The 19,466-nt window shown below is 34.7% G+C and overlaps 1 protein-coding gene across 1 annotated transcript in view; it reads right to left on the reverse strand.

Moving 5' to 3' along the window:
• The window catches only part of NHP2 (NHP2 ribonucleoprotein), a 39,237-nt gene that overhangs the window by 12,133 nt on the left and 7,638 nt on the right, over window positions 1–19,466 (reverse strand). The window contains exons 2-3 of the mRNA XM_090392665.1: window positions 9,466–9,538; window positions 1,527–1,632 (exon numbers count right to left, since the gene is read on the reverse strand). Coding sequence (XP_090248791.1) covers window positions 1,527–1,632; window positions 9,466–9,538 — 179 coding nt within the window. The remainder of the gene's footprint in view (window positions 1–1,526; window positions 1,633–9,465; window positions 9,539–19,466) is intronic.

Below are 19,466 nucleotides of genomic sequence, written 5' to 3' on the forward strand. Positions count from 1 at the left end.
TACAGTTGGCAATTTTCATACAAAATATGGTCGGAATAGTGATTTAACTTCATCAACTGTGAAAATATTAATTAAAAAATTCAAGGAAACTGGATCAATTAGTGATCTTATACATTCTGGCCATCCTTCAACAGAAAACATCGAAGCAGTTCGTGAGAGTGTTGCCGAGAGTCCAGGAACATCAATTCGGCACCGTGGTCTTGAATTGGGCATTTTGAGAAGCTCTCTACAGCGTATTCTCACGAAAGATTTGCATCTTTATGCTTACAAAGGTCAATTGACTCAAGAACTGAAGCCTACTCACACACACAGCGAAGAGAGTTCGTTGAATGGATTATGGAACAAGTGGATGCTTATTTTTCGAACAAAATTATCTTCAGCGATGAGGCTCATTTTCATCTTGATGGCTTCGTTAATCGACAAAATTGTCGCATTTGGGGTTCAGAAAATCCACGAGTGATTGTTGAGAAACAAATGCATCTACAACGTGTCACTGTTTGGTGCGGATTTTGGGCTGGAGGCATCATCGGTCCATTCTTCTTCGAAAATGCGGCTGGTAAGGCAATAACAGTTAATGGTGCTCGCTATTGCGACATGATAATCCAGTTTTTTGTGCCTAAGTTGCAAGATATGGATGTGGACGACATGTGGTTTCAACAAGACGGTGCCACATGCCATACAGCCCGAGAAACAATTCAATTACTGCATGAGTCATTTCCTGGTCGTGTAATTTCCCGTTTTGGTGATCAGAATTGGCCACCCAGATCATGTGACTTAACGCTGTTGGACTTTTTTCTTTGGGGTTTTTGAAGTATAAGGTTTATGCCAACAAGCCCACGACCACCCATACCTTGAAGGAGGAAACTGAGCGCTGTATCAACGAAATTCAGCCACATTTATGTGAAACGGTCATGGAAAATTTCGACAAAAGAGTGCGTATGTGCCAGCAAAGCCGTGGAGGCCATTTATCCGATATGCTATTCCATGCATAACCCTATACTGTATACTTTATGAATCAATAAGAAATTACAATTTTTAATTAAAAACCTGTGTTTTCTATCAAAATTACTTCTTGCGTGAATTTTGGGACACCCTGTATACCCCTTTTAAGGGAGATAGTACTTTTTAAATCTGCTAATCTTTCCTAACCTTACACACACACCTATATAATTATTTCTTTCTTTCTTAGGAAATTATTGAACATTTTAGTTGTCATACATTAGCTACTAAGATGGCACACACAATCAATCTGGTGAGATCCTGGGCCTTAAGGATCTATTAGAACCATGATTATTATTAACTACACCTCCTGCCACACACACACACATTCACTTGTTTTTGGGAATAAAAAAGCCCTATATCTCATTTTCTAAAAAATGATTACAAATATGGATGACACAAAATCTAATTAGAAATAGATATAGATTTTAAGTTGAAATACTTTATTACTTAAAAATTAAAATATATTGCCATTCTATTTATCAAACAATTCTACATCAAAATTAAAACAAAACCAAAACACTTACATCTTTACTGGGTACATAGACATAAGGAATATTTTTTTCTTCACAGACTGCAGGCATATGACACATGATATCAATAGGAGTAACATCACCAGCAAATATCACTAGCCTTAAGCAAAAAGAAAGAAAAATAAGCTTCCAAAAATACGTTATGTAACTTTGATATAATGAGATAAGCATAGCTTTTATTTTTATGAAACACCCTTCGATCAGAATGTCTTGTGCTGCAGCTCTTTTAAATTAAAAAAAATTAATGAAACGATCATATATAGGTATTATTGCCTAGCTCTGCTGTAATTTTGGCAATTTTAAACTTGAAGTGGAGATCGTAGAGGGTGATGAATGAATGATATACACTAAGTAGAAAGATGGTGCTCCACTGAATCTTAAAATTTAAAATCTGAGATATAAATAAAAGAGTCTAAAATACAAAAATGATAGGATACTTATCAAAAGATGGAATATGTACAAAGAATAAGTTTGGTGATGAATTATGTGATATTAATAATAAACACATTATAAAATAAAAGTTGAAATATATTAAGGTACCATCATTTTATATAAGTAGAAGTGGAGGAATTTTTTGAGGCTTTAGAGAAAGCAACTGACACAATGAAAAAGGAAAAGGTTGGTTCTTGTTGGAGATCTAAATAGCAGAGTAGGAAATGATTGTCAAACATACAAAAATATTTTGTGGAAATTTGGAGAAATAAGCAAAGCCAATAATAATGGCAAATACCTGTTAGATTTCTGCTCAGGACATGGACTGATTATTACTAACACAATGTTCCAACATAAAAATGTGCACATATTCACATGGAGAGAAAAGGCAAGGAATAAGAAAAGTCTCATTGACTTTTCTTATTGTCTTACTTTTCTTATTAACACACAAGTAAATCAAGTCTGCAGCTGCACATAGTGCTTACTTGGGAAAAAAAGGATTAAAAACCTAGCTTATAAAATTCCTTGGTATCTTTAACATAATATATATCCAAGGTAAAAAACTTTCTACACCTTACTCTCATCCTGAGATTTTTATTTAAAGAGGTCAAAGCACTTTATGGCAACTTGTTTAGGGAAAATATTTATAAGCTCTGTATTACTTCACGCATGACATTTTTTAGGTCTGGCTCCTACCGATGAGACCTCAATAAAGGTCGAAACCGGTATAGGTAGTGACCATCACCTTAATGCATAGTATCATACATCTCCACAAGGAAATGTGCTTTTCATTAGGGGAAAATTCTAAGGAAAGTGATCAGAGCTTACTCCACCTTTACAAACGAGTTGCCTAGTGTTGCACTACATGCAGCAGCAAACTTGACTTACTTGTCTGTTTGCTTACTTGGGAAAAAAGGATTAAAAACCTAGCTTATAAAATTGGTTGGTATCTTTAACATGGAGTATAAAAGTCTGACAGTGGCTGCACTGCATAGTTCAGACGGTCTGGACAGAGGGACGAATTCAAGGTGATTGGAGTAGAGCTCTCATAGTTGTTGTTGTTATGTATGATCCATCGAGTTGTTTCCGACTCCTGGCAACTCCATGAACATACACTCTCCATTCTGATCTGTCCCTGACCATGTCTTTCACAACCTCCAAGCGCACTCCAGTTGCTTCTTTAACTACACCCACCAATCTAATTCTTGGTCTTCCTCTTCTCCTGCTTCCATCAACTTTAGCAAGCATCATCATCTTCTCCAGACTGTCATTTGCTTGCATAATATGTCTGAAGTATGACAATTTTTGCTTGGTGATCATAGCTTCAAGGGAGCAATCTGGCTTTATTCTGTCTATCACTGATTTAATGGTTTGCTTTGCAGTCCATGGTATTCTTAGTAAGCGTCTCCAAACCCATAATTCAAATGCATCTATCTTCCTTCTTTCACTCTTTCTCAGGGTCCAACTTTCACATCCATACAGCACCACAGGGAATACCACTGCTTTCACGATTCTGATTTTTGTTGTGAGGCTGATATCTTTATCTTTAAAGAGCTTGCTTAATTTTGTCATTGCTTTTTTTTCCGACTAATAGTCCTCTTCTAACTTCTTCAGTACAATAACTATCTTTATCAATTCGGGGTCCTAGGAACTTAAGTTTAAGACCATATTTAGCACTTTCTTCTTTAACTTTCATAATAAGTTCCTTCAAACCTTCTTTGCATTCTGCTAGCAAGGTGATATCATCTGCATATCTCAAATTATTAATATTTTTTCCACCAATTTTAATTCCAACTGAAGACTCCTCCAGCCCCGCCATTCTTAAAATGTCTTCGCTGTACAAGTTAAACAGGTACAGAGACAAAATACATCCTTGTTGCACCCCTTTACCTATTGTGAAATACTCAGTTTCTCCAAGATCTGTTCGGACTGTAGCTTCTTGTTCATAATAAAGATTCCTCAGAAGGATAATGAAATGCTCTGGGACTCCCATTGTTCTTAATACATTAGTACCCATATATATAAAGGGAAATAAAACTGAATGTAAGAATTACAGAGGTATTTCTCTACTGAGTGTTCCCGGTAAGATTTACACAAGTATACTTGAGAAACAGTTGAGAAGGATTGTGGAAGAGAAGCTTGGTGAAGAACAAGCTTAATTCAGACCAAATAGAGGCTGTCAGGATCAGATCTTCACTTTACAACAAATAGTTGAGAAATGATGGGAATATAACAAAGATCTGTATTTAAGTTTTCTAGATCTGGAAAAGGCATATGACAAGATGCCAAGAGAGAAGCTATTCAATACGCTACAGTTATATGGTGTCAATGGAGCATTATATCAAGCAATACGTAGTCTTTATTTGAGTTGTAAGTCAGCAGTTAGAATTGAAGGAAGTACAGGAAGATGGTTTAATGTTAAATCTGGTGTCAGACAACGATGTACATTATCCCTTCCGTTATTCATTATCTATATGGATTACATTATGAAGGAAAGTGGTATTAAACCTGATATCGAAATTAGAGATGTTAATGTCAGCTCTTTGCTTTATGCGGACAATGTTATACTTCTAAATAAATCTGCTACAAGTCTGCAAGATTCCCTGACTAAATTGAATAACTGTTGTAATAAGTATAGTATGTAGGTCAGCAATAACAAGATGAAGACAATGAAAATAGGTAGAAGCATTGAAAATATCAAATGCATTGTGAATAGAGAACCTATAGAACAAGTAAAACATTTCAGTTACTTAAGCACGATTTTTAACGAAGATGCTTAATTAAATTGGAAATAGACAACAGAATCAACAAAGCTAGCTGGTATGGTAGGAAGTCAAAGTTAAACAGAATAAATTCATATGGAATAAGAGAGAAATTAGTCAAAACACTAAATTAGCTGCATACAATAGTGTTCAAATCAATTTTAACTTATGGTTCTCAGAGCTGCATCAGAAGTCAAATACTTGACCAAATACTAGAGTATGCAGATATGAGAGTCCTGAGAAAGATTAGGGACATGACCAGATGGAATCAATGGCAATGTCATATTAAAAACGAGGACATTAGGAAAGAACTTGACATTATCCGCATCCAGGAATGCATTGCAGAGCTAATCTCATGTGATATGGTCACTTAAACAGAATGGGCAAAGTAAGATTAGCAAAAATAAGTGTTCTTTGCCAGGTTGGCAGGAAAAAGAGCCAGAGTAAGACTAAGATATAGGTTGGATTGATACAGTAAAAAGTGCCTTCAAAGATAGAAATATAAGATCTGATAATGTTGGATTCAGTCTTGACAGGTGATTTGGAGGAAAACCGTAGATAGGAAGTTAGTAATGATGTAAATTTTTAATGTACTATTATTAAATCCTGTACATTCCTTGAGGGTACATGTCAGGAATTTGATGATGATGATATATTAAAGTATTAAAAATTGAGAACTTAAAACTGCAAAAGTCGAAGACTAATTTAAAAGTCCCAAAAGTTAAATAATAATAATATATAATGAAAGATGAATTCCATTTATGGGACTGTAAGGCTGTTTTAAAGAGAGCCATCATCAGAATAAAGGAACAGAATATCATATTTTACATTATGATAGGCTGTATCAATGCTATAAAGTTATTTTGATTAGTTGAGGTTTTTTCTGTTGTTGGGGAGCTGCTAAACCTCAGATACGATGTAGGGATGGTGGACACCAATAGTGTTGCAATGTGTTTTTATTTCAATGGCTTCTGATATTCTTAACATTGCTTAAATTTTTTTGGGAATTAAGAATGGTTACTTTTTTTTTATTCATGGAATGTGACTGTATTTGATTGCACATGTCACTATTTCTGTGGCTGGAGCCTTTTGGGGTTTGGTTAGTTTTTTTTTTTTTTTTTGGTTTTCTTTTGGAAAAAATTGGGCATTGGCATACAACAATCATGATAATACTCGTGCAAAGAGAAATGAAGTGATTTGATCGTAGACCCAACATAAGTGGCACTACAGTTTGATTGACAAGGGAAGTGGTAAACAACATTGCAACACTGTAGAATTTCATAAATTGTTTTCTTTTTTAGTTGATTAGATAATTTAAAATAAACCAGTGAAAACAACTTTATCAGATGTTTAAATATATGTTTTATAGCTTTATGTATATTTTATATATATGGAAATTTCATGATATTGCAAGAAACATTTATTTTCTTCTGAAGGGTAGCAGCTCTTATTTTAGCTGCCAAATTCACAGTTTATTAATTTATTTTTCTTTTAAATTTTACTTTTATTCAATTCAATCTTAATTTTATTAATTTATATTTATTAATCATTAGGGATAAGTGCAGTTTAAGAAAATCTGCTTTAGATGGATCTCCTGGTTTAAAATCTTTGTGGAATGCATATTTATGTGTGTTTATAAATTGAGAGTGTTACTGATTTTTTGAAATGGTGTAGGGTAGTAGGAATCAGAGTGTACGTAGTTTCCTAAATTAGTGAATTCATGATAAATTCTCCTATGAATAATGCTTTCTGATCTAATAAGCATTAGGTTTAAGAAATTTAATAAATTGTTTTTTCCTTCATGCTCTATAAGTGAAATGCAATCTATCGCTGATGTCATTAAGTGATGTTAGTAAAACGTTAAGTGTTTAGAGAAAAAAAGCATTCGGTACAGACCTTAGTCTTTTAACGAAGGCGAAAAATAATACAGTAGATTCCGATTAGCCGGGGAAGCCATTTCAAGTGAAGAACAAAAACAAAATGAGAATATAACAAGAATTTGCTTCATTTATTCGAGACACAATGCCATGTAATTGGGCCATCCAGTAACCTCTACCACATGAATGCTAGAAAATTAATGTAACCTTGCTTCAAAAGTTTAGTGCTGATGATAGGGCTATTTTATCATGCCACATCAGATGCTTCCCGGTGTTATGAACACATTACACTGTTTGGACCAATAAAAGCAATAAATCATATAACAGTGTTATACTGTTCAAATATGTCAGGAATATGATAAATGAAAGCTTTAGTTATTGGAAAAAGTGCCAAGCCTCGATGCTTTAAAGGATTAAAATGGGTTTGTCAACATAACATTTTTCAACATAATCTCCCTTAAGACTAATACATTTATTCCAGCGATGCTGCAGCGCCATTATGTCGTCCCTGTAGTGGTTCTCAGTAAGATCTGCAAAATACCCCTCTACAGCTGCAATCACCTCTTGATTCGAAGAAAAACACTGACCAGCGAGGAAGTTTTAATTTTGGGAAGAGATAGAAGTCAGAGGGAGCAAAATCTGGGGAATAGGGTGGATGTTCCAACAATTCATAGTGCAGATCACTTAATTATCCCATTGCCAAAACATCTTTGTATCTTTGTGGGCAGGTGCATTGTCCTGATGAAAGATGATTTCTTTCTTCTGCAAACCGGGTCTTTTCTCACGAATTTGTTCGTCTAGTCTGGTTAAAAGATCGGAATAATATTCCCTGATTATTGTTTTACCCTTTTCAAGATAATTAATAAACAAAATGCTTGTATCCCAAAACACTGATGTCATACCTTTCCTGCTAATGGTACCAACTCTGTTTTCTCTGGTGCTGAACAACTGGCTTCTGGTGTGTAATGGTGAATCCAAGTGTCATCATCCATAGTAATAAATCGACACACAAAATCAGTTTTATTCTTGTTAAAACGCTCCAAGCACTGTTCAGATTTTCATATGAGTGCATTTTTGATCTGCTGTGAGCAAGCATGGCACCCATCTTGCCCAAAGCTTTTCATATGAAATTCTTCATGCAAAATATATTCTACACATTCTTTTGAAATGCCTATAGTCTCAGCAATTTCATGCACTTTGACTCACCGGTCGTCCAATACCATATCGTGCACTTGATCAATGATTTCTGGTGTTACACTTTTCGAATGTCCTTCACATGGATCATCTTCAAGGCTGGTATGGCCACGTTTAAACTCGGCAACCCATTTTTTAATTGTCGAAAAAAAAAAAAATGAAGGAGAAGAGTGCACATAAACTTTTATGAACTTCGAATGAATTTCTTTTGGCATTAAAACTTCTTTTACAAAGAAGTTTATAACCGCACGATACTCAATTTTATCCATTTCAAGGGATATAGACAACACTTTTGCTTCAGACAGCTGTATAAAACAAATTACTTGATAGAATGACTTGTAATTTCACATGGATGACAGATGTACCAACTTAGAAAAAAAAAATTTTTGCTGATAGTGTTGCCATCTATGGTCGAGGTTGAAAACTTTTCAGACCACCCTCACACACTATTACAAATAGTAAACTGATATCTTTACTGATCTAACAACATCAGCTCATTCATATCCTTCTGAAATCACACTATAACACATTCTTTACCATTACTTTCTCTAATTTTGCATTGTGAAGCAATAAGATATTAGCTGAATCCTCTTTGACATATCTTTAACTGCTAGGTTACTCAGAAGACCAGTGAGTGCACATTAAATATATGCTAATCAATGCTTTACACAGCAGCAGCACACTCATTGTTATCCCAAATAACAGATATGCTAAAAATATCATGGGTTTATATGAAAATTAAAAATGAAGTATCTATTGATCCTAAAATGCAAAATGACTGATAACTATTCTCTCTTTATGTTATATATATGTTATATATATATATATATATATATATATATATATATAGGTATCCCTTGATATATGCAGTTAATTAATCCTCGATGGACACCGCATTATTCAATGTTAAAAATTAATGGGAATAATTATAACGAATTCTGCAAAATATAAAAATTTAAACATAATTTATTTTTTAAGGTGACATGTATTTATATATTTTATTTATACATATTTGTTACATAAAAACTTATCTAAATATTTATTTTTTATAAAAAACTTATCTAATGTAAATTGAACAGTGGTAGCTTTTTTTTAATCCATGATTTTGCGATAACAATCAATTTGTTTATCTAAACAGTGACTAACGTTCATGCTTCTCTCTACATTTAGATCTACAAATGGCTCATATAGTTGATTCACCAAGCCTAGAGCTCTTCCGATGTTTGCTTTGCTTTCTCTGTTATCAAGCCATTTAATAATGTCAATTTTAGTATCCAAAGTAATAATTTTTCATTTATTACTCTTTTTCGAGGCCATGGTTATGAAGGGTAATGCTTTACATAATTTGAAAATTACGTGATATGCTGATAGGCCGTAAGCGTACGCTGTAATACATACACATATATGCCTGTACGTGCCAAGCTCTGCTGATAAATTGAAGCACAGAGATTGAGGCAGATAGTGAGTTACTAATGTTGGAGCATGACTCATACCACGTGATCTGATCGGTTTCATTGACCAAGTCTAACGTTTTGCTTATTTTCAAACTTTTTGGGTCGCACTAATCAAATTTGATACTGCATATATCAAGTTTATGGTCACAATAATTTTTTGTGCACTAATCAAGAGATACCTGTATATAATTAATTAATGTGTGATAATACATACCCAGTTTCTCCTTTCCTTATTTTATTTTGTACATCTTTTAGTCCAGTCCTTACGTAAGTCTTATGCTTGCAGGCTGTAGAAGAGCAATCAATCAATTAGTATGTGTGTGTGTGTGTGTGTATATATATGTATATATATATAAGCACATAAACATATACAAGTATTTTCACACTAAAATGAAAAGTTACACTAATGCTTAATGCATTAGTGGGCTTCTGCGTGCTTTAAATATTATAAATGAAGTGCTATTTAACTTCTTTTATTAAAACACATTAGTGCCTATGCACTCTTGAGGTAGCACTTTGTGTCCATAATGCTATAACACCAGAAAAAGAACAGAATTGCCTTTTTAGCCTTTTTTTTTTTTTTTTTTCATTATTTGATTTTTCCTCGCAGCTGGTTCCAGATCTAGCAATCTTTGAAATGGGAAAGTAGTCAAGTCATTTCCCTGAATCTTGAGTTTCTAATTTTCAAGTTATTAAGGATAACTATCTTACACCGTACATAATAGAAGGCAATTTGAGGATCTAGTCTTTGAATGAATCATATAATCAGAGAACATGATTGTGAAACGAATATCAAATCATCTTCCAGCTGGTGAGAGTTATGAGGTGATCAGTTGAGTGGTTGCTAGCCATATGAAGACCTCCAAGAGGAAAGGATATATGTGGAACTACAAAGCCAGTGATTATGACGAGCTTAAAAGATGGCTTGGAGCTGTACAGAGTTAAGTGGAAGGGAGAGAAACACTGCTTGGGTACTGATGATGAGCTAATTAACAGTGGCAATGTCTGAATGTATTCCAAAAGTCAAAATTCTAAACAAGGTGGGAATAAATGCATGAATGTAGAGATTAAACAGCTAATGTTAAAGAAGAACATACTGTGGGGAGTAGCACAAGTTCAATAATGATAATAATCATGAAAATTACAAAGGGTAGGCAAGAATGGTGACACAGCTGGTAAGCACAGTATGACCAAAAATTAACAATTAGAATCCTTGAGTTCTTTTGCTGAATGGCAAAGAAGGAAGAATAATTATGGGAATCTCTTCTGTTATCCTTACAGTCTAGCAGTGGTTCCCAAATTTCAGGTCTTTGTCCACCATCCTACCACGCTCTTTATTTCCTTCACCTCCTTCAATATATCATCACCAACTATATATACTGCATCCTATCTTCTCTGCTTCTCACACATTATGGCTATGCAACAATGAATCTGACAGTCTATTGAATACAATGTCAAATCTGTATGGCAAAATGGAGGCAGACTGACAATGGATGCAATGATCTCATCCAAGGCTTTCAATTCCCCAAGAAACTTCTGCTGCATACTGACAAGGTAGATTCCATCAGAAACTCGGTCATTTTCCTTGCTCTTAGATTTAATCTCTTCCCTCCAATATATAATGAAAACTGCTCTATCATCTGCTATACCAACTGACCTATACATTTCTTTGTTATCATCCTCCACATTTCCAGGCTTATCAATTTATCTGACCTTCAAAACAATGATCCTTGTATATCAAACAGCACCTCATAATTGTACTTCAATTATCAGAACAGCAACTACTTTCTAGATGTGGTCAGATAAACAGTAAATTACTGTAATAATTTCAGTAAATATGCTATATCCTCCTTCACCTCACATTATACTGGCACAAAGCCACTACTGCTATTTATTTCCTGTATCTTCACCTTATGCAAGACAATTCTTCAGATATCATTAACAGCAGCCTCATACTCTCCTTTTCCTATTCTATCTCTACTCCTGTCAGTATACCAATCTGCTACAACCATGTTTCACTTACCAATGATTTTTGAGCAAGTCACATGAAATCACCCCTTAATTGTGATAATCCTAAACAAAGACAACTCATTTTTAGATCTATAATCAATCTTATCCATGGAATCTCTCAGCTGTGATTTCCATACCAGACTTCAACTCCTCAAGATTTCCAATTTAGGATGGGGGGGGGGGGGGGGGATGTTCAAGTTTATTTCTAATAAACGTTCTCTCTTTCTACCATCATTTATAAAAGATTTTAAAAAAAATTTCTTATGATGATGTAAATATAGTCTAGTATAATATTAACAAAATATGCATATGCCTAAAACAGTATTCAAACTTGCTAGTGAGTGGCATGTAGTAATAGTATCATTTGCACATTTATGAAAATTCTTGCCCTATTTTTTTTTTAAGATTGTTTCCAGATATTATTTATCAATTTACTTATCTTTCTAAATCTTTAAATTTTGATTTTGTTTTTTTGAGCTTTGTTCAGAGGTGGTGGCTGGCACCCAAACAGTGAATAGATTTAAGATGTATGATAGGTATTATATTAATGGATAGAGTGGGTCTCCCGCGATGAGTCTTGACTCCATGGAGTCAAGACTCATATAACATAGAGTGCCCATATAAATAATAATAACCAATAATGGAGCGAGAAGTATTCTATGAGGGAGGATGTAAATCAGTTGTTAGACAAAGCAAAAACTGAAGAGTGAGAAGGTGAAGTTCGTAAGCTCCTGCTACGCTATGATAGAGGCAAATAAGGAGGAGGGCACTAGTAACAAATGAATCAATACCTAGCTTGTGCAAAAGGAATGACATAGGATTTGTGGGTCTGTGGTCTGTGTTTGACAGAAAGAAAGATTTGTATGACATTGATGGACTGCATCTAAATGGTTTTGGTGTCTAGAAAGAGCTTTGATCACTGAGTATGCTGAAACAAAAAAAAAAAAAAAAAAAAAAAAAATCAGCTAATGCCTTTTTATTCCCGTACACGGGGAGTAGGCGAGGCCCTTTAGCCCTATCTAACTTTTGGAGACTGAGTGGGCAGTTCAATCTCCACTGGTACCAATTAGAGATAGATGGCCCAAGGCTATCACTAATTAAGCAGTACACAGTGAAGAGAGATGGCTCAAATGTGCCGCCATCTTGTGGTCCCTAACCCTAACACAATATATTTAATGTCTGAAATAATGTGGGTTCTACGGTCGATTTTCTTGAGTTTACAGGACGAAAAACCCGAGTTTCCGGGAGGAAAAACCCGCTTGCCTATGCCAGAGATCGACTAACTCGGGAACCGGTCGAAAAAAGGTTTAGAAAAATTTCCTCTAGTCGCCGACTAGACTCGAAACCAAATCTTCCTTCGTGCGGCCAAGCGCCGTGGTATGCAAACGCCACATCCACTGAGCTACACAGGCTCATGCTGAAACATAAATTCAGGAAAAACTTAAGCAATTAGAGTGGAAGCAGGTAAGTTTGTGTGAAGGCACCCATGATGCGAGTGAGAATGATCAAATTTGGAATCTAGTCTCTCAAGCAAAAATATTGAATAGGGTAATCAATTCAGGAAGTAAGGGTGATTGCGGTCTTAAAGGGATGCTTCAGTTTCTATATACTAATACCAGAAGTATCAGGAACAAGGAGTATTTAGCATATGCTAGTGCAACCTTGCCAAAAGTTATAGGCATTAATGAGACTTGGCTAACAGCAGATAATGTGGTTACAGGGATAGAATGTGAAGGGTTTGGTATTTTCAGGGAAGACAGAGAACATAGGATGGGGAGGGGCACTGCTGATGATAGAGGATGAATTGCAGTCAAAAAGAATAGGAGATAATCAGGAGGGTGGCCATTTATTTGAAGCAGTCTGGTGTGAGATCAAGACCAGTAAGTCAAAATATACAATTGGTGTTTGCTATAGGCCAAGGGATTCCAAGGATGATCTGGAAGACAATGCATTGGCAAATTAGTATGAGTGCAGGACTTCAAAAATGGAGATATAGACTGGAAGGAAGAAAGATCACATGGCAGGAAGGAAATGGAATTTATACACCCAATGAGAGATAATTACCTGAGGCAGCTTGTGATGGAGGAGACTAGGGTGTGAGAGTATTGAACTTGGTCATAGGATCAGAAGAGCTATCCATAACCAAAGTGGCCACACTGCTTCTGATTGGCAAAAGTGACCATGCAGTCATGACTTGGAAGCTAGTACGTGACAAATATTCTGTCAAGAAGGGGTATATTTGGAGCTACAAGGTAGGTGATTATGACAAGCTTAGGAGGATGCTTGAATCTGTGCCATGGCATAAAACACTGCAAAGGAAAGATGTTCGTGCATGGGAGATAGTTAAGGGGCACCTAGAGGAAGCAATATTAAATTGTATACCTAAGGTGAGGAGAGTTAATCAGGTGAACAGAATTAAATGACTGAACAGATCAACAGAAATCCCAGAGTTCTTTCATCATGTGGCAAGTAAGAGAAAAAATGACTGTGGAAAGTTAACTTTAATGAGGGCTGATGGTGATGAGGTGAGAAAAGTAAATAAAATAGTTGAGTTATTCAGTGGCCAATTAGCAAGGGTACATCATCTAAGTGAGGATATTGATGTAACATGTGATAGACACTGGGATGGATAGATGTGGGAACAGATGTGGATGAATTGGAGGCTCTTAAAATATTAGAGAATCTCAATGTCAATACAAGTGCCGATTAGATTGGATATCAGCTATGGTTTTGCGAGAATGTGCAAAGGGAACTGGCAATGCCTCTGAATAGGCTCTTTAATTTAAGTCACAGATGTGGTAGAGTTCAAAGGGAGTGGAAAGAGGACAAGATAATTCCCTTGCATAAGGGAAGTTCTAAGACTGCAGTATCAAATTATAGACAAACCAGTATCTCAGGCCTACTGTAAAAGTACTGAAAAAATTGGTCAAAAAGAGAATTCAAGAATAGATGGATAAGAATATGATACCGTATGAGGGACAGCATAACTTTTGAAGAGTTGGTCATGCCTTAATAATTTGCTAACTTTTTATAATAAAGTAACAGGCAAGTTGGATAAAGCAAATGGCTACATGATAATTCTGCTGGATTTTGCAAAGGCATTTGACAGAATAACACATGGAACTCTGTTACACAAATTAGAACAAATGGGGATGGATATGACACTGGTTATGTGGATAAGAGTGTGGCTGCTGGACATATCAAAAAAGATGTATGTGGAAAGGTAGAAAATGGTGAAAACAGGTGACTAGTAATGTGCCTGAAGGTTCAATGCTGGGACAACTGCTGTTTAATTTGTACCTAAATGATATAGGAAATAATCTGAAAAGAAATATTCAGTGTCAGTTGTTTGCTGATTATGCAAAATAAGGTAGAGTAATAATTAATCAATGCAATGTGGAGAGCCTGCAGGACGATGTAAATGGCTGTCAGTATTATTACATGACACCTCCAAGGAGTCCAACGACTCATCGAGGGAGGACACCTGCTCTGCAGCTCCCAGTCTCCACCAACTATAGCGAGCTGCAACTACCATCATCATCTACACCAAGGTTTCTCAAACTGTGTTCCGCGAGAAGTTCTGAAATTTGTCATTTTAGTTTTCTAAGCATTTTTCATGAATAAATATTTTATAGTAAAAATATTCCGAGGAGGATAATATTCATGAATATGTCAAAAAGCTCAGACCCAGACCACCTAATAACATCTGTGTATCGTTAATTTTCACACATCGAAAGCCTTTCAACATTTGGGAGAGGGAATGCTGCTGTTTATGACGGGTCATAAAAATTGCCTGCAAGCCCATTACAACAATTGGTGTCATATCTTCTATTCTCAAAACTGAAGGAAATGACATGTGTTGCAAATGTCAGTGACCAAGCAGCATATTTTTAAACATGGAAGTATTCATGAATTATTGTTAATTTTCACACATTGAAATCTTTCAACAATTGGGAAAGAGAATACCACCATTTATGACCGATCATAAAAATTGCCTGCAAGCCGATTACAACAATGGGGGGCGTGTTCTCAAAACTGAATGAAATAACATCTGCATTGAAAATATCAGTGACCAATCAGCAAATTTTTCCACTGAAATTGAAGATCAAGGTAGTCTGTATCTGGTTCTCAAATCTATTACTACTAAATAATTTCTTCGCAAGTTCGTACTGCGGTGTGTAAGTGCTTGTTCTGAAATCGGAGTGCCGTGATTTTTTAAAAACTAATAGGAATACAGAGTTAAAATCTGATATGAATAAGAGACAAGGCACTTTGTTTAATTTTGGTATTGAGAAATCTCTTATTGAAGGTGTAGTGAGTCATCAACCTGAAGCCCAAAGATCTCCGGAATGTACAAAAGGAGGGGAAAACTACCAGCACACAGCTGCATTCACTTGTAAGTACTTATAATAATATTATAAATATATTTCGTGATCAGAATGGGAAATGTAAATGAAAATCAGCACAAATTAATTTAATGATGTTTGCCTGAATAAACTACGACATGCTACAACATTTCATTAGTCCAGTGATTGATAACTAATTTAAATGTAATTTATATTTGTCAACATGCCACACCGTATACATAAGTGTACTAATACTCTTTATGATTATGCCATAATTAATTATTATTACTTATGTTAATGTATGAACTTTAAAAAAATTTGGAAAGGTATTTGCGAGTAAATTTGTTGGGACTGGGCCCTTGGGAAAAAAAATCAGCTAATGCCTTTTTATTCCCGTATATAGGGAGTAGGCGAGGCGACTTTTAAAAAAAAAAAAGAATTCTTCTTACTCTTTTAACTAATTTTATAATTAATATCTGATTTATTTCAAACTGTTTAATTTTTGTTACTGAACATTTTATCAAATCATTCTTATTACAATTGCTTTTACATTATTTGATACAGTTTAGTACTTTTCTTACAAGTATTGTTACAATTCATATTTACTTTTGTGTGTTGCAGTCTTTTTTTACTATTTTGCATTATTCATTTACTTTTATATTATTCGACATTTCTTATTTATAATCTTATTGTTTTTCATACTAAAGTTACCTTTACAATACAATTCTATTTGTTTTTATTATAGTTCTGACAAATATTGGAATTTGAATATTATTGAAAAAATACCCATGGATTCTTGTTTAAAGACAGAAACTTTAACACAAGGAGGAGCAAGTACTTCTGCTGACACATCTACTCATATGATTGGAGAAGATATGGAATTGCAAACTGTGGTTTCTTCAAAAGCTAATATTAAAGAACAAGAGTCGTCTAAGAACAGACCAAAACGGAAGTACCATGAAAGTTTAAGTTAAGGGATATTACATCCCAAATAGTTTCTTAGCCGAATATAGTAGAAACTATATAAAGCTCGGCGATTCCAAGCGTAAGCAAATACCTTGGATACTGCAGCAACTGACCCTTAAGGTAGTGCAAGCTGAGGCAACTCATGTCAAAGGTGGAGCAAGCTCCGATCACTATTCTTGATATTTACCCATAATGTGAACTTAGATCCTAGGAGCTGTATTACTGTTCAACATTACGAGAGAAGGTCACTACCCAGACCGGTTTCAACCTTTATTGAGGTCTCATTAGTGAGTAGGTAGACCTAGTTAATATCAAGTTTGTAGCTAACAGAACTTACAACCCTTCATGAGTATTGCCGAGAGGTGTCCTAATAAATTATTAGATATATGAAAGGGTTGTAAGTTCTGTTCGCTACAAACTTGATATTAACTAGGTCTACCTACTCACTGATGAGACCTCAATAAAGGTTGAAACCGGTCTGCGTAGTGACCTCTCGTAATGTTGAACAGTAATACAGTTCCTAGGAGCTAAGTTCACATTATGGGTAAATATCAAGAATAGTGATCGGAGCTTGCTCCACCTTTGACACGAGTTGCCTCAGCTTGCACTACCTTAAGGGTCAGTTGCTGCAGTATCCAGGTATTTGCTTATGCTTGGAATCGCTGAACTTTATATAGTTTCTACTATATTCGGCATGAAACTCTTTGAGTTTCTTATTCAGCTAGGAAACGATATGGGATGTAATATCCCTTAACTTAAACAAGTCATATGTCGCCGAATTGAAGCCTTTGGCTCTTCATATATCTAATAACCATGAAAGTTATTTAAATTATGGATTTACGTGTATTGGCAATACACATGCTCCTGATGTTTTATGTAATAAAATACTAGTAAACAGTTCTTTGGCTCCAGCTAAATTCGTAGGCACGTCGAAACGAAACACACCGATTACAAAGGAAAATATATACTTTTTTTTAAGAGACGACGTGACTCGCTAGAAAAATCTAAACTTCAAATGGCTACAATTGCTACAACTGAAAATGCAACAAAGGTGTCTTTTCACGTGAGTTACCGCATTGCACTTCATGGTGAAGCTCATACAATTGGTGAGACGCTCATTAAGCCTTGTGTGAAAGACATTGTATCATGCATGTTAAACGAGCAGGTTGCTAAAAAAATAGATGCAGTACAATTATCAAATGATACTGTTTTCCGCCACATCAAAGATCTTTCGGCTGACATAGAAAAAGTGCTAATTCATCGACTTAGACTGCAGTGAATATTCATTGCAAATGGATGAATCTACAGATGTCACAGGACTCGCTGTATTACTAGTGTTTGTTCGTTACATATTTGATAAAAGTATTGAAGAAGATTTACTCATGTTCGAATATCATCAAGAAGAAACTACCAGAGAAGATATATTCAACCGTATTAATAATTATATCGCAAAACAGGAAATCAGTCGGGAGAAGTATTGATATTTGTACAAATGGTGCTCAAGCAATGGTAGGAAAGGGGAAGGGAGTTGTAACACGTATCCTGCAAGTAGCTACAAGAGCCACCAAAAGGCATTGTGTTTTGCATAGACAAGCACTAGTAACAAAAAGAATTCGTACATATTTAAAAACTATTTTGGATGAAGCCGAAAAAATGATCAACTATGTAAAATCTCGACCACTTCAATCCAGATTATTTAAAATTTTGTGCGATGAAATGGGTAGTGCACATAATGCACTTTTATTACATATCGAAATGAGATGGCTATCCAGAGGAAAAGCATTATTGAGGCTTTTTGAACTTCATGGTGCGTTAATGGTCTTCTTGATGTCATATAATTTAGGACAAAATTTTATTGAATTATTAAGAAATTCTCCATGCTTGATGAGTCTTGCGTATCTGGCAGATATTTTTACAAAGTGCAATGAAATTATGTAACTTATCATTACAAGGAAAGAATATTACAATTTTTAATACAAGAGATAAAATTGCATCTTTTGATAGGAAGTTGCAATTTCTACAGTTGAACAGAATAATTTTGATTGTTTTCCCACCTTGCATGAATTTTTGACTGAAATAAATTCTAAAGTAAATGAAGAAGTATCTAACGTAATTTTAGAACACTTGCATGACTTGCAATCAACCCTTTTGCAATATTTTCCAAAATCCAGTGAGGACAATTCCTGGGTTCTGAATCCATTTACAGTGACAGCTAAGCCAGCAGGCTTCAGTGCAAGTGACTATGAAAATCTAATTGATTTAATTAGTGACTCTGATTTAAAACAAAAATACAAGGAACTGCCAATAAATCATTTCTGGACAAGCGTGTCAAAACTAGCTATTTTTGTTTTACTTCCTTTTACAACGACATATTTATGCGAGGCAGGATTTTCATATTATGCTGCAACCAAATCAAAGTCCAGGAACAGATTAGACGCTACACCAAATATGAGAATTCAACTTTCTAATATTGTGCCTGATATCAAAAGAATTTGTAATTCAAAGACCCAAAAAACATCAGAGTCATTAAGAACTTAATTTGCCATATACTTTTACTATTTTTATGTGTTTTGTTTTTACTAATTAACATTTGACAATAAATGATTGTTTATTCTTAATGCTTAGATTTATTCATTTATTTTATTTATACTTACCTAATCTACAAAACCAGCACACAGGAGAAAAAGTCTGTATTCACTAAATTTTTGGTGATCAGAATGGGATATGTCAATGAAAATCAGCACAAATTAATTTAATATTGGTTTAACTGATGTTTAATTAATTAATAATTAATTGTCAATCATTAATAATTAATTATCAATTATTATTTAACAATACAATAAGCTAAATTACCAATTATTAATTAATACATTACAAACTAATCAAGGTGTTC

The sequence above is a fragment of the Typopeltis vanoorti genome, chromosome 5, assembly GCF_054136105.1.
Source record: "Typopeltis vanoorti isolate ZY-2024b chromosome 5, IOZ_Tvanoo_1.0, whole genome shotgun sequence".
Lineage (NCBI taxonomy): Eukaryota > Metazoa > Arthropoda > Arachnida > Uropygi > Thelyphonidae > Typopeltis > Typopeltis vanoorti.